The 16,982-nt window shown below is 41.3% G+C and overlaps 1 protein-coding gene across 1 annotated transcript; it reads left to right on the forward strand.

Moving 5' to 3' along the window:
• Positions 1 to 3,851: 3,851 nt before the first annotated feature.
• On the forward strand, positions 3,852 to 16,570 carry mfsd4aa (major facilitator superfamily domain containing 4Aa). Its single transcript, XM_061070598.1, has 10 exons — positions 3,852 to 4,084; positions 5,750 to 5,948; positions 6,537 to 6,791; positions 7,857 to 7,986; positions 8,075 to 8,190; positions 10,107 to 10,280; positions 13,096 to 13,243; positions 14,836 to 14,906; positions 15,275 to 15,395; positions 16,518 to 16,570. The coding sequence occupies exons 1-10, from the start codon at positions 3,852 to 3,854 to the stop codon at positions 16,568 to 16,570; spliced, it is 1,500 nt and encodes a 499-aa protein (XP_060926581.1).
• The last annotated feature ends 412 nt before the right edge of the window (positions 16,571 to 16,982 follow it).

Here is a 16,982-nt window from a genome sequence, read left to right on the forward strand (position 1 = left end):
TATTTAATTATTTCTCGATTTTAAATAACGCGGACCAAATCTTTTTTTTATAATTTGGTTTAGTAAGATAAATGGTGACAGACTGTTTCCTTTGTAAATATTGATGATTCCATCCTCAATAGGAATGAGACATGCTGCTTTGAGGCTCCAGAGATGTTAAGTGAAGAACAACAGGACTTGATGTAGATTTTAGAAGACATGTTTCCTTTCATCTTCCTTAATTGTGACTGGTTTGTGGGCAGGATGTCTGAAACAAAGTCATTAATTACAGTTGTGTCATATAACATCATCTGAAATGTGTTTACAGCTTTCTTAAGAGCCCTATGTGTGGTGGGTAATAAGTCTGCTGTCACAGAGATGGGCTAAATGAGGTAATCACATGGAGATAATGGAGGACAGGCTCTCCTCAAAGGTCATGGTGCTGCACTTGAAAAAAAAGGAAAGAAGTTGTGTGAAGAATGAGAAAACAGAGCTTGAGAGAGGGAACAGTTTTTTCAGATTATTTGAGAAGGCGTAGAAAAATCCTATAAGAACCTAAGACTGAGGCATACTGAACCCTTCCCGAGTATTAAATAACTGTTGGATTGTACGCACAATGAAAACTGTTGACACTCAGAGATGTGCAAGCATGACCAGACAATGCAGATGGTTCAGAAAAGGAGTGGAGGTCGCATGTATGTCTAACTAGAGCAAGAGAGGGCAGATGGATGGTACAAGAATCCTTCCAAGGCAGTTGAAGATCCATTTATACCTTTCATTTATGAGACTGTTATATTATATTTGAGAATATTTTTTTCTGTAACCTATTATCTGATCACATCAGAGGCCAAAAGGGTTCAAAGTTTTGGTGAATGACTGCAGAACAAACATGGGATGATGAGATGAACAGCATTGATAGAGGCGAGGTGTGATGAATGGTTGAAGTATGGAGATGACACACATTTGCAGACTGCTTGTACTTGACAGTCTCTCCTCCTAGCAGTGCTGTGGACATATGAGTGCAACTCCATTATCAGTCTCTCACATCAAGAAATAGATGAGAGCATTAAAACAAGATAGCTGGAAAGAGAAGTTCCAACCCTGCTAACGTTCCCACCTTCACACTTGACCACTTACTACAACTAGTGTGTGTTAATGTTGGATCACAAGTTTTCTGGAAATTGTGGAAAGGGTTTGGAGAGGAGGTTTCAGACACTGTTCATTAAGACCTTCTGAAATAGCATACTTGCATCTTTCACATCCTGGTAACTTGGCCGTGAGAGTCCATATGCTACCTTGAAAGTGCTTATCAGCTCGTCCGACAATATTGGAAACCCCCTCACCTCTCCCAAAACAGAATTGGGCTGGTTACATCCATCAGTTTCCTTGCATATATACAAAACTCTGAAATTACAGGATTTCAAACCTGACTCATGCCTCCAAAAATTCCAAGCATTGTGGTCTGCTGTCTGATGTATTGCTAGTGATGATTTGTACTCCTGACCCTATCACTTCTTCCAAATCATAGCTGTTCTAAAAGTAAGAGTTTCAACTAAGAACCACCACATCCTGGTTCCCCTGCTTTAGTCTTCTAGAGAACCCTTCCTGTGTACTGCTGTGGAGGCTTCCACAGTGCCCAAGAATAGAATGCAGTTAATGCAAGTGTGTACACATTATTTGTTATGGACAGTGTACACACACAGAGGAGATGAACAAACTATCCCAAGAGCTTGATAACTATTACATGTCTCAAGGACAATCGTACGAACGACCCTATGAGGTTTGATTCCTTGACTCAACCGTCCCTCTGAACTGAGGAAGCCTTTCAGATTAGAGGCAAACGTCTTAAAGAAATGTGCAGCAAGTTGACAGCAGTCGGCTTTGATTAGGCATTCCAGGATAATTTGTTTAAGAATATGTAAAGAGGTTACCAAGCAGGAGCAAAAATGAATGATATTGAAGATTTTCCAGGCAAGCCAGCGATAGAGAAGCTAATAATCAGGAGCCCCTTTTACACAACCTCTTTTAGGCAGAAATGTTCCACCTTCTATCTGGAAGTGGAGGTTGTCACTGAATGTAATCTGTGTAAAGCTGAAAGCAGGCATTCTGGATACATGTTCTCTGATTACAGAACACTAAGCATGCTATCCAAACCAGGGTGGCAGTATGTCGGCTTTATTTGGTTCAGTGTAAGGAAGCGTGTAGTGAGGGGTCTTTTTAACAGCAATATAGTGGGATCTTTGTACCAAAGTGGCAAGGGAGTTGTTGGTTTGAGCCTCAAAAGGAGGAGTGTGTTCAGGGGCCTTAAACCAAGCGCTGAACCCCAAAAGCAATCCAGCGGCATGTGCAGGTGTGGGGTGTTATGTTTGTTTGAGTGAAGAGACTATTTCCAATAAAAGTTAAATGGTTGCTGAAAGTGTTCCTACCTCTAAACGTGAATGACGCTGATGGAAGAATTATGTTGTGACCCTCCAACCCTCTGATCACCTGTTAGTCAGCTCAAGTAAAGGTGATGGCAACAAGAAGAGGGGAATTCAGGGCAAAGCTCCAGGGACTTCACAGGGACGCTCTGTGGATGTTACACTTCCGAACCTCCCCTTCCTTCCCTCAGTGGCAGAAGTATTACTTTGTGTTATAGTTGTGGTAAATGAAGCTATTTTAAATACTGTAATGACAAAGAAATAATATATATGTATTTTAACAGCTGTTTTCATCTTTCTCAGTGAGTTTTATGCTGTAATAAAAAAATAGAGCCCTGTATTTAAAATGAAATTAAAAAAAAGAGATTATGTCTAAATGTTTTATAAAAGAAAAGTTTAGATTTTGTATGAGATGTGATATTTTGTGTGATTTGTCTACACTGTTCTAAAATGAGAAATTGAATGTACTGTGACTGCCAACCGGCATAAAATTGAGTAAATAATTGATTAATTAATCAATATATAAGCTATTAAAACTCTCGAACACTCACCCATTCAAAGTCTTCTTCTTTCATAGTTCATTTTAACTTTATGAGATGATGTGATATACATGTTGAAGGATACAGTGCAAATGCAAATGAACAATAACTTGGGGCAACAGCAGATGGTGCTATTGGACAACTGCATTTTCATCACCAGACGTCGTTTGAGTTCAGCTTGCGTTTACTTTGAAAAGATAGACTTGTTCCCACAACTGCTACAACCCAATTAACTCACCTGAATTTGTTTCATTCACTTTTGTTGCAAGATTTTATTTTCAAAAGATAATCAATACATATAATCGTTTCTGTATTTCCTGGAACTATTAATTCAAATTAATTAATTAAAAAAAATACGAACCAAAAGTACATGTGAATAAAACGATTATGAATGAAAGTTTTTGATGATTACATATGATGAAAAATAAATTAGAGTGCTGGGAAAGGGAACAAGATCACAGGGATTGTATATATGGTCTTCAATACAAAAATATATTTATTAGTGTTAAGAAATATATAATATTCTCTATATCAAAATTGTGTAAAAGTATGAGACAAAGATTGATTTATAAATGTATCTTATGTCAGGTGCTCATGTTACTGTCCTAAACCATACGTCCTTTTTGTGTGCAAGCTGTTTCCAGTAACATTTCAAGTTATTATAATTATTATATTTATTTATATGTCTGTATTGTCCCATCACATCTCCCAGAGAGAAACAGACGCTGGTCCAAAGCAGGGCGGGACCTTAGGGACATCAACCAATCAGCGCCACGTCCTTGTCAACAGGAGATAACCGGCACGCCTGGCAAATGTGTTTAATTGACTGTTTACTTTCTCCGCTGATACTTCCTCTTGGTCTCAGTGTAGACGCGTGGCCGTGAGGCTGTGTGCATCTCCTCTCAGGACCGACATGAAGCTGCTGGACGAGCGCATCTGCTCGCTGTTCAAGCGTCACTGGAGGCAGACTCTCACCTACTGGAGCGTGTTCTTCAGCTTCGGCCTGTGCATCGCCTTCCTGGGACCCACCATCCTGGACCTGAGGTGTCAGACCCAGTCCACCCTGCAGCAGATCACCTGGGTCTTCTTCTCCCAGCAGCTCTTCCTGCTGGTGGGCTCCAGCGTGGGAGGACTCTTCAAGAAAACGTGAGTGTGGTTGGGGAGAAGTAATGGGAGTGATCCTCACCATGTTGTTTTCTATATTAAAGTCATGGTGAACATGGCAAAAGGTACAAAAAGAAACAAATTCACAGCAACTCTGATATAATTACTGTTTCTGTATTTATACCTGAGTATAGTCCGGACCGATAACGTTTTCTGTCCAACTCCCACATTAAAATGCTAGCTTAATGATAACTTAACAGATGGCTATCGACTAACCGCAAAGAGTTAAACGGCTAATGATAAGGAGTGTCGGAGGCAGGTTAACGATTGTAATAACTGTAAAATACTTCAATGTTGTTGAATCAGAAGCTTTACTGACCTCTCAAAATTTGTCAGACTGGGTTGTTAGTCTTCAAGGCCTTTTGCCTCGTATACAAAATTTGCTTGTGTAACTTTTCAACCCATTAGTATCAGTTAGTATCTGAATTTAAATTGTAGTCTACCCTCACGCTGTGTCCGATTTGCCTCCATTCAGGACATCAAGGTCACGTCCTCACAAATATGAGGAATGCGAATTTAATCCAATTTGATCTTGACTGCCTTGAGTCGACAGTCCTGCCTTTGAGGCTGAATCATTTAAGTGACTGATAAAGTGTACGGATGTTGAACATTTCATTAACCACATCATTCTTCATTGAGACTTTCGCCAGGCTGAATTTTTGATTTGACTGGCAAATATGTAACATTCAAAGTACAGACGGTTGTCTCGGTCTGTGTTGAACCTCACACTGAGCAGCCACTCAACCGCGACTCAACCGTGACCTTAGGTGTAAATGTGAGTGTGTGAGGTGGATGATTAGAGCACTGTTTATTCTATTTCACAGAAAGGTTGATGCTTCCTTTTTCGTATATCATATTCAACTCCCAGCTAAAATCTTAGTAAGCATTAGCATAAGCTAACTAATGCCAGTCATAGAATAGTTGATTAAGTGCAGGGGCGTTGCAACACAGGGGGCACATCATCTTCTTCTTCTTCATCATCTTCTTCGTCTAGACGCTGACAAAACAGTTTTTCTGTGCAATGCAGTGACCAGAATTAAACTTCTGGTTGATGGGGTGTAAATATCCATGAACTTTAATGTACCTTTTGTTTTTTAAATCTTGGGAAAGCACTTTGGTAAAGACAGCAAGGAGAGAGAGCACCTCAGTTTCTGTTTGTGACACTGGACATAACCACTGGGAAAACTACAGAAAGATTACACAACATTGAAAACATTACATAAAACCTCAGCGTTCATCATGTTCACATGCTTACCGAGGATTCTTATCCTGTGATGATTACTCACTAATCTGTATTGCAAGCCTTCATCACAGGCTGAACAGTCTTGTGAGCAAACTAAAAGTTATGTAGGACAAGGTTAAAGTTGGAAAGTTGGCAGGAAAGAATGGGGAATACAAGGTGAAGATAACGTGTCTATACTGGGTAAATAAAAGTTAGAGCAGTAGCAGAGCATCAAGGTGACCTTACTGCAATAACAAGAAAAAGCCTGAAGTCACTCTGGCCTGGGCTGAGTCACTTTAATAACAACAAGGTTAGAATATGATGACTATGGGGTCATTTAAAAAGAAATACTATATATTTGCACTGAGTCTGTTGTTAGTCTCTAAACATGAAGATTAAAGCTGTTGCTGTTGTTTCTTCTCTAGACTACTGTCCTCCCTGGCTGCTCTCTTGTCCTCCACGCTCATCATCTCGCTCGTGTTTGCCATCATACCGTTATGTCACCACGTGGTGCTGTTGGCCATCACCATGGCGCTTGCTGGCAAAGCCATGGGGGTGATTGACACCATCGCCAACCGGCAGCTGGTGAAGCTGTATCAGAAGGACTCGGCCATCTTCCTGCAGGTCAGAGGAGGAGGGGGAGGGGAGAGGACGGGTGTGAACGTCTGTCTGTTTGTGTCTGTTCTTGGTTTATTTTCACGAGTTGAGGCTGAAGATGGCACGGTGACTGTATTGTATTCTGACCAGTACAAAATTAAGACCTTGTGGACACACAATGTAAATATACCACTAGAATAGTGACAGCAGGGACGAGCAGTGCAACATAACATAAAATACTTTTACTACTAAAAATAAACTTTCAAGTTCTTCGTTCTTCAATATAACAATGACGAGCAAGCCTCAACACACATCTTATAACTTAGCCACATACATCTTTAATTAGACACTGACTTGTGCTGACGCCACACCAAATGGAGTGAATAGGAGTGAGAAGATGTAAAGGGAACTCTGGGCCTCCAAGTTAAATCCACTGATGCTTTGCCTCTGTGTACAGATCATATTTTGCTAAACCACTTCTTCATATGATATGCATGGTTACTTTTTATATCATGACTTTGAAAAGTAAGAACAATTTAATAGTAACTGTGGAAGCTGCAAACGTTTGGGCAGCCCTCTAAGTCAATACTTGGATCTTGGCATCTCCTTCCACAGGCTTTGCATTTCTTCATTGGCCTGGGAGCACTGGTCAGTCCCCTGGTGGCTGATCCGTTCCTGGCAGATGACAACTGTGTTCATGCGACCAACTGGACCTCCAACTCGTCCTCCTCATCAGACCTAGAGCACCTCCGCAGCAGCCTCTCCGGCCATGCAACCACACTGCACAACATCTCCCAGTATCCTCTGTACACTGAGGGTGTCGTCGTCACTAGGGTGTCCTATGCTTTCTGGATCATGGCTCTTATCAATGTGAGTTCAGGACACTAATACATGAGACTCATAAGTGATATTGACCAGGACTTATTATAATTGGACGATGACAGGGACTTTGGTTAAGCCGGTTGAAACCGTGTGATTTGCGTAAGTGGAAAGATAACACAGAAAGTCCAGAGTCTCTTCTACCAGGGCTGTCAGTTTTTCCCCAAATCTACTTTGAACAAATTTGACATGACACACAATTTGTTTGGATATAGTCAAATACCTCAGACATGCAATCAGACAAGGTTGAACACTTGACCATGCTCCATTTGTCTATAGTGCGTCCTCTGCTGCTGCAGGTGAACAGGTGAACACACAGAGTTTTTATGAGGCAGTTACAGTTCCCAAAGAGGACAAACAGCCTCACCTTTGATCATTATTTTGCCATCTACAGTGTAGAGTGCCTCTAAGGCACAGGCCAATTAAAACTGTGATGAATGAACTAAATGTTGATCTTGGTGAACTTGCTGAAGTCAAATGCGGAAGAAAGTGAAGAATCTTGTCAGTGAGCGCTTTTCCCATGATGCTTTGCAGTTGTACAACAACATGCTATGTACTGGTTCTACAGTAGGCATTTGTTGATTATACAGTAATAATGGCATTGACATCTATTGCATTGACATCTATTAAACTTCTGTACGTCCTGGGAGAGGGATCCCTCACATGTGGCTCTCTCTGAGGTTTCTATGTATTTTTACCCTGTTAAAATGGTTATTAGTAGTTTTTCCTTACTCTTGTTGAGGGTTAAGGACAGAGGATGTCTCACAATGTTAAAGCCCTATGAGGCAAATTGTGATTTGTGAATATGGGCTATACAAATAAAATTTGATTGATTTATTGATAATGCTATAAAAATAACAGAAACCTGTTTCAGTGTGTAAGTCTCCAGAGGCCAAGCTGTGCTGTTCTTTTTGAACTGGAGCTGCTCCAAGCAGAGAGTACGATGAGACAAAGTGGACTCAACTAGTATGAGAGGAGGTTCACGAACAGAATCAACTGACAGGAAGTGTTGACTCTTCAGTTAGTCAACAAGAGATTCTTTGTGTATTCTGCCAGCTTCCTGTCCCTGCAGTAGTGCTCGCTCTCATGTACCACGAGAGATTGCTGCCATGCTTCAACAACAGTCCACGTCTGCTGGATAAGGACTCGCTGCCTGACACGAGTCCCACCCAGGACAGTGGCCAAGGTAATGGATGGATGTATTTGTGTGTGTGTGCTTGTCGCAAAGCTATTCAAATGAAGTGACAAATCTCTTTGTATCCCTTTTCCTCCAGGACACGTGAGCTGGTTTGGCTGCTGCAACCCTGCTACACTCCGGGGCCGCCCTGCTACTTTCTTCATCCTACATGCTCTAGGCGGAGCCATCCTTTTCATCACCGATGGGATCATAGTCAGTGTTCACGCCAACATAACACACATTGGATATTCAACACATAAAACCTCTGTGCCAGGATGTCTCAAACTGTGAGGCTGCAGGGGGATGCATGGGAACTGTGAGACATCAGGAAAAAACAATGGGAAGGTTACTGTAGCTAGATTAGATTAGATTAGATAGAACTTTATTTATCCACATATCGGGGGAAATTCATTTGTTACAGCAGGAAGGACAGAATGAGGCAGACAAGAGAATAAAGACAAATAAAAAGGAAAATAGCATTAAAATAGGAATTAAATTAAAAAGTAGGAACTTCTACACACAGGATGATTTGTACGACACACAGGATGAATAGTAGAATAGAATCTTTTGTACACAAGAGTGAGATGGTTGTTCATAAAATAAACAAGTGTGCAAAGAGTTTCTTCTTCTTAAAAGTAGTACAAAATAGTACAAGAAAAATTGTGCTAGAGAAAAAAACTGTGCAAGTTATTGTAACTAAACATAACCAAAGCAGCAATTATTTAACATTCAGGATGGTCTTGTACAGTCTAACAGTGGGAATGAAGGACCTGCTGAAGGGTTCCTTTTTTAACCTTGGCTGGAGCAGTCTGCTGCTGAAAGAGCCGCTAAGGGCCCCCACGGTATGATGTAGGGGGTGAGAGGTGTTGTCCATGATTGAATTTAACTTTGCTAGCATCCTCCTTTCACCCACCTCCTTAGTGGGATCAAGAGGGCAGTCCAAGACCGAGCTGGCTCTCTTAACCAGTTTATTTAGTCTTTCCTGTCCCTCTCAGTGCATCCACCACCCCACCATACATTGGCATAGAACACTGAGGATGCCACCACAGTGTCATAAAGGGTCCTTAAGAGTGTCCTGCACACTCCGAAGGACCTCAGTCTCCTGGCTCTATGGCTGTGTCATCAGAGAATGTCTGGATATGACAGCTGTCTGTGTTGTGTCTGAAGTCCGATGTATATATGGTGAACAGGAAAGGAGAAAGCACTATTCCTTGAGGGGCTCCTGTGCTACAAACTGCTACATCCGACACACAGTCACAAAGCCTCACATACTGGGGTCTGTCGGTGAGGTAGTTGATGGTCCATGCAGCCAGGTGGCAGTCCACACCCATGCCTGGCCGATACGCGAACTGTAGGGGGTCCAGCTCAGTGCTCACCAGAGGGCGTAGGTGCTGGAGTATAATGCTTTTCATGGACTTAATCAGGTGAGAGGTCACCAAATTACAGAATTTCCATATAAATAGATGAGGAATAAGTAGCCGGCTTCAAACAATCAAATAACTAACATTCAGGTGCAGCAGGCCACAGTGACACACATCCATCCCTCCCTCCCTGAAGTGGGAGGGAAGCTGTATGCATCCTTTGCATTTGCATACAGTAAGTCCAGTATTTTATGGTCCCTGGTATGGCATTTAACATACAGGGTGAGGGTGGGGAGAGTGGAAGACAGGGAAGCATGATAGAAATCTCCAGAGATGAGGAGGAGGGACTGAGGATGCGATGTCTGCAGCTGTGACACTACAGTGTGTAGTAGCCTGCTGCAGCATCGGCCGAAAGGGGGATGAGCTGGATGTCTCTAGTGCAGCTCTGCTCTTTAACTATATTTGATAAGACTAAATGTTACAGTTTATGTCAGAAATAACAATTTTAAAGTCACAACTCAGTCTGACCATTTTCCCATGTGAACTCCAGCCAATGTCCTGAAAATTATGTTGAGACATTGTCTGGAGCTTGAAAGAGGCAGGAGATGAAACAAAATGTTTGCTGCAGAATTTATGCTTTTGTTTACGTCAAACAACAGTCTGTTGCTATTCTTTGAGTTGAGTTTGGATTCGACCCTTATCAACTAAAGTTCCTGAATCATTTTGTTGACCTCTCTGTGTAAATTGTCTGTGTTTCTTGGCATGCAGGGCTCATACGCTGGTTTCATCTACACCTACGCCATCTCCCCTCCTCTGCTGATGGGCCATAAGACTGCTGGCTATCTGAACAGCATATTTTGGGCCTCAATCACAGCAGGAAGACTGGCTTTCATCTACCTGTCCTACAAATACACAGCACCCACGCTGCTCACCTTCAGTCTGGTATGAATGCACATCGAAAAGACAAATCCAACTTAAAGTCTAGACTGAAATTACAGTCCAGTGAGAAAAAAGATCAACAGGCAGACATCAAACATAACTCAAACTATTAAAATAAACATACAAGAAAAAGTTTAGCTTCGAGATTATTTTCTAAGTACAGCAAGTATATAGTAAAATGGCAAGAACTGAAGACCAAACTAAACTGCTTTGACATCTTCAGCACTCTAAGGACCCAGTCGCACCTATTGGTAACATGTGTTTTAGATCCAAGCCCGAGTGCAGCTCTAAAGTTTTGTCTAGAGTAATATATTTTTTGTTTCAGTGTGCTATTTTGACTAGATTCATACCAGGTGTCCACACAAAGCCTGGTAAGACCTTTACAACACGACAACCTGATTGGGTCTTTTTAAAGTGAGCTTTGCTTACTTTCACTGTCTGTAAAAACTCTACTTCATTGTCAGTCCAAGCAAGACAAATGACCTGGTTACTTTGCATAATTTGAAGTATTTTATACCACCAAGTCACCAACTGCTGAGGAGACAATCTGTTTCCTGATTACACTGACCCAGTGTACGTAACTGGTCACATGACTTACGATTTCAAGGGCACATTTAATCTAAAAAGAAATTGCACCATTTTGCTATGGTGTCTGGGCTGAAATATTTATATTAACTCTGTACATGTGCCTTCTTGAGCAGGGGGACCTTGCTGGCGCTACAGGATTTCAATCCATTACAGCGTAGTTTGTCAGCAATGGTTTTCTTGGTGACTGTGGTCCCAGCTGTCTTGAGATCATTAACAAGTTCCTGGTGTGTAGTTCTGGGCTTATTCCCTCACCTTTATCATGATCATCGATACCCCGCAAGGCGAGATCTTGCGTGGAGCCCCAGACCGAAGGCGATTGATGGTAATTTTGTGTGTCTTCCATTTCCGAATAATCGCACCAACGTTTTTTTACTTCCCACCAAGCTGCTTACCGAAGGTCTAGTAGCCCATTCCAGCCTTGTGCAGGTCTAAAGTCTTGTACCTGACGTCCTTAGACAGCTCTTTGGTCTTGCCCATGGTGGTGAGGTTGGAATCTGACTGGTTGATTCTGTGGACAGGTGTCTTTTGATTCTGTATCATACAGATAACGAGTTGCGCTTCTGAGTACTTTCTTGAAGCGAGAGGACTAATCAAACTAGTCTATGGAATCCAGAATTCTTGCTCGTTGGTAGGAGATCAAATACTTATTTCCCTCAATCAAACGCCAATCAATTTATAACTTTAATATTTTGTGATTTTCTGGATTTTTTATTTGAAATTCTGTCTCACTGTTAAAATAACACTACCATTACAATTATAGACTGTTCATTTCTTTGCAAGTGGGCAAACTTACAAAATAGGCAAGGGATCAAATACTTATTTCCTTCACTGTATATCTTGCGGCACAGGGATGAACTGGACGTTCCTCTTCCTAGTTTTTCTTAACTAGGCAAAAAAATAGGCTTGCTTATTTTATTGAATAGTTTATTATTACAATATCAAGCAAACATCCAGCAGCTTGGTTCTTTTGTAACTGAATTTCTGTTTGCTGAAGTAGAAGGGGGTGTACGCTCAGGGACACGTTGCCGATCAGACATTGTTGAAAGGTCAAGGTGACATTATAGAAGCCCTGTAAAGTTTGTGAAAAGTTGTTTTTTGAGATGTCTTTTCAAATTTTAGTAGATGTTGAGATGCTTTTCACCTCATAGCCACCACATAACATGGCAACACTTCTGTATCAACAACCTCAAGTACAACAGAAAGTAAACACAAGTTTTATAAACAAAGCATTCATATTATCATGGACAGTTCTGTTTTTCTAGGGCTTCTAAACAATAACAGTTAGGGACCAATTGTGGATGAGTTACTTTCATGTGCTTACAATGGATATCTTAAGACCCCAGTCTAACTTTGGAACAAAGACAGTGCTCGGTCATCACCCAATGCCAACCCACTCCCCACACACACACACACACTGTGAAAGAGCCCAAAGTCTGGCTCCTGCTTTTGGGAGCTTGTGGGTTCAGACAACTAGTACACATAATAATTCAGTTCTTGTGATATTGTTCAAAATTTTTCGTATGATTGTTGCTAAAACAGTTTCTGTTATGTGCACTGCATAGCCTCCTTATCTGTGGATTAGCCTCTTGAAATAGTTCAGTTTCGAGATCGTTAGCCTGAAGGATCTAAAGGTCCTTGGTCCATTCCTGGGTTTCCACAGCCAATCAGATGTCTTTTTAAATTTCAAATGATACTAACATTTCAGAAGTGCTTTTAAGTTGTGATATATTTGCTAAAAAGTTCCTGTGTTTTGCACAGTGTAGCCTCAGTTCAGTTGGGAAGTGGAAGGACCCTGATTCAACCCTGGGCTTTGATAGCTGATGAGCTCTCCTTGACATATGACATTGTTCCCTAGGGTTGTGAGTATTCAAACAGAATGTCAAAAAACTTACCTTAACTTACTAAAATATTGATTGGCACTGTGTAGTCTCCATAACTACAGTTTAGCAAGCCAAAATAGTTCAGTTGGTTGAACATTACCCTCCCATGGTTAAACTCCAGGTTTCAGCAGATTCAAGACTGATTCAACCTGAAGTAATTCTGTCTTTATGATCTGTGAATGCTCTCTGCATTCACATGGGTTTCCTCAGACCCCATAGCATAGGTATCTTAGGGAAACTCACCTTCCCCTCTTCACCTCTTTGGTGACACTATGAACTCAGATTTTGTTGACTCAGTCTTTTTGTTCTTGGTCATTGGCTCACTCTCGGTCCGTCTGTTCCTCTTGCAGCTGGGAGTCATACTGGTGCAATGCCTGTTGATGATCTTCTACAAAAGCTCAGTGTTTCTCTTCATCGGTACTTGTGTGTTGGGACTCTGCATTAGCAGCGTGTTTCCCTCCATGCTTGCTTTTACAGAGGACATCATGGACTACAAAGGTAAAAAAGAACACATACACAAGTTCTGACACACAACGTAACACCAAATATCAGTATCAATTATGTGCCCTAGAAACCTCTAAAGCAGTGGTCGCCAACCCATCGATCGCAATCTATCGGTCAATCTCCCAGTCTTCACTGTCGATCCCCAAACTCTCTGGACTCACTGGCTGTCTTCGCGCCGCAGATCAGCTGTGTGTCTGTTGTCGGTTTGTCACACGCACTGTGTGTGCACTACTAGTTTTGGAGTTGCAGGTTTATCTCCTGCATTTCCTTCAAGAACAAGTTGGTTTATGGACTAAAGTAAATGTCAGGACTCTACGGTATGAAGATGCACATCTTTCGCTCTGTCGATAACAATCAAAGCCCAGTTGGAACAAATGGGTGGATTCCGAAAATGAAACGCTGGAGTGCTTTTGCTTTAAAATGTGTTCGGAAAGGGTTTTAAATACATTTGTGTAATAGACAGATAAACATCTTGGTTCACAGCAGAATAAACAGAGAAACCTGAGTTTTAATGTTTATCTGATGAATTGTCACAAACAAATAGTTGCAGCAGTTTCTGTATGCCTTTTCAAAATAAAGCACTCCAGCTTTTCTTTTGATGGAATCCATTCCCTTGTTTAAAAAGGGTTTTTTATCCTGAAGAATTTGCCAGAGCGGAAAAGATGCATGGCTTTATACTGTGTAGTACTGGTATTTATTTGAGTACAAGGGACTTCTTTCATACAAGGCAATAATCATATTTGTGGCCATATTAAAATCAAACCCTGTATGTAAAACCACTGTGCTGCAGTAGCAGCTCCTCTGCAGAACATGATGTGGAAAACTGAGAAGCTACATCTTGTGCATTGTAAATATGAATTGATATTAATTTGAATATTGTGCATTGAATAGAAAAAGTTGCAAAACAGCCTCTCTGTGTGTATATTTATTTCTTGTACATTCAGCCTTCAACAGAAATTGCTAAAAATAAATAATATTACCCTCCTAAGTGGGTGGTAATTTGGAATTAGATAGTGATCTTGGGCTCGACAATGTTGGTGACCACTGCTCTAAAGGAAGGTGCCCAGGAGGCATCCTGACCAGATGCCTGGAGCAGCGCTGCTCCTCAGAGCTTCCTCCTGATGTCTGAACTCCACACCCCAACTCTGAGGCTGAGACCAGCCACCCAACAGGGAAAACTAATCCGGCTGCTTTTGTTAGAAACCTTGTTATCTCAGTCACTACCCAGAGCTCGTGACCACATGTGAGGATCAGAACGTAAATTAACAGGTTAATTCAAGGCTTCTTCACTGTTAAGATCCGGTACAGTTCCTGCGTGACCAGTGACGCTGCGCCGACCCGCCTGTCCATCTCGCCCTAAGATACTTAAACTCCTTAACTTGGGGCATCAACTCACCCCAATCCATCATCTGATTATTAAGTTGGACTACATTACACTTTTATGTATTTGGGTATTATTACATTTTTTTAAATGTGTAATTATTTTTTAATTTATTTGAACATTTATGTTGTATTTCCTTATTATTTACCGGTGACTACATATGTTTCAGTCCTCTATAACCCAACACACTTTGTGTTTCTCCCAGGTTGTGTCACAACTGTCCTGGTGACCAGTGCCAGCACAGGAGAGATGATGCTGCAGTTGATCGTGGGATCGGTAAGAAGTCTCTCACGACTCTTTGTGAACACATCCTATTGTTCCTATATGTCACTAATTTTATAACAATAAATAGAGTGTATGGAAAGCTTGGTGTGGACCTCATTGTAAAGTTGTTTCAGCAGTAGTCAGAACAATGATGCACTGCCATGAGAAACCTATATTCTGTAGCCACATTGCTCTTTACAGTTAATTGTTTGAGATTAAAACCCCACTGTGTGTGTGTGTGTGTGTGTGTGTGTGTGTGTGTGTGTGTGTGTGTGTGTGTGTGTGTGTGTGTGTGTGTGTGCGTGTGCGTGTGCGTGTGCGTGTGCGTGTGCGTGTGCGTGTGCGTGTGCGTGTGCGTGTCCGTGTCCCTCTCACTTCAGATGATCCAAATTCACGGCAGCTACGCTTTCCTGTTGTGTGGTACAATATCCTCCATCCTCGGCTTCTGCCTTTTCCTGCTGCTCATATATGTCCAGTCCATCTACAGAAACTGCAGCACAGGTAAACACACACCTGAGTACTGAAATTCCGACAACTCTCTGGACTTTGTTTGAGAATACAAAAAATACAAAAAAGAGTTAAGGCTTTATAAGCACAATAGAGCACATACCATTGCCAAGGTCCCTTTGAATGATGAAGGCGCTCCAAAATATGCGCGATCTTTTCATCAAGATCCATGAATCTTGGGAATTCAGTGAAAATAAAAACTCTGTGTGTCGCAATGTTAAAGACAGTGAAAGAAATTCCTTGATCACGCCTTTGTTCGGATATGTGCAAAAAGTTATTCTATTCTTCCCTGACCCATGTCCCATCCTTATGTTTCAAGAAAATCTGTTAAGTAGTCTTTGCGTAAACCTGCTAAAAGACAAACAGATAAACAACAATGAAAATAATCTCCATGACAAAGGTACTGACACCACTTGTGTGTGATGGAGGTCACAAATACAAGATCATTATGCTGAGGGGTGGCAATGATTAGGTTGACATTTATGGGGTAAGAAAATAGTTATTCAAATGTTTTAAAGGGGAAGTCAGATTTCTTTGGGAGAACATCTTTTTAAAGCTAACCTTCTCTTGTGAGAATTATTTTAATAAAAACAAACAAAAAAATTGTTTATCCGAAGCTAAAGCTTAAATGTGAATCATGATGTGGCTTCAAATATTAACCATATGATCATCTTTTCAGAATGTACAGTAGGTGGTTTGAATACACTATCATGACGTGGCAAAACTGCTCCCAAGACTGGAAAACTTAACAGGACAAAAGCTGCCAAACTAATATGTCCATACTGGATTCAAGTTAACACTCAGTCATGGTGTTTTGATAATACAGCTGTACATACCTCTGATCCAAAGTGACTGCTTCTTCTTATTTGTTAATCGGACCACCTAGCAGTCACTGTCTCCTGGTGCTGAATGTAGATCTTCTAATCAGACACACTTCTATAAAGTAGCAGTAGACAGGTCAGCATTCACATGAATGTGCATGGCTAAGACCGGGCGTAGTTTTGTTGGTGCAACCAGCCTCAGGATGTTTGGCTTTGGTTGCTGAACTACATCAGCAGCAGCCTGCATGATGTCAGTATTCAAATAATCAACACATCAACATGTTTTTTTTGTCAGAATCATCTTCAAACATGAACATGAAAGAGAAGCCACCGACAGAAGGCTCGTGATCTGAGGCTCCTTCAGGGACCAGGGGACACGGTGTGGAGAACAGTCTCAGGGAAACTGGCATCCCTCCAGAGCCGAGACACAGCGCTGCAGCCTGTCCTCCTCCAGCTCAACACTTTTGAAACTAGAGACAGAGACTTCTACTTTGAAGCCTGATGATCAAAAAGCAGCTCTATGAATGTGCAATAGCTGAATTCACTTTAATGATTATTAACTTTTCAGTGTGAATGAAATGTGGAGGTTAACGTGTTCTTACTGTTAAAACATGACCTGTCAGTCTGTGTTAGCAGCAGTGTTGTGGGTTCTTGGTGGTGAACTTTAGCAGTCAGACTTTATTTATTATAATAATGCCATATCAAAATGATGTAATTTATACCTTATGACGCCAAATCAGTCAGCTAAATAATGAATCTT

This window comes from Limanda limanda, chromosome 4, assembly GCF_963576545.1.
Source record: "Limanda limanda chromosome 4, fLimLim1.1, whole genome shotgun sequence".
Taxonomy (NCBI): domain Eukaryota; kingdom Metazoa; phylum Chordata; class Actinopteri; order Pleuronectiformes; family Pleuronectidae; genus Limanda; species Limanda limanda.

Coding starts and splice junctions, on each gene's coding strand:
- mfsd4aa (XM_061070598.1), top strand. CDS start 3,852: ATGAAGCTGCTGGACGAGCGCATCTGCTCGCTGTTCAAGCGTCACTGG. Junction 8,191..10,106: donor TCATCACCGATGGGATCATA/GTCAGTGTTCAC, acceptor CTTGGCATGCAG/GGCTCATACGCTGGTTTCAT. Junction 13,244..14,835: donor GGACATCATGGACTACAAAG/GTAAAAAAGAAC, acceptor TGTTTCTCCCAG/GTTGTGTCACAACTGTCCTG.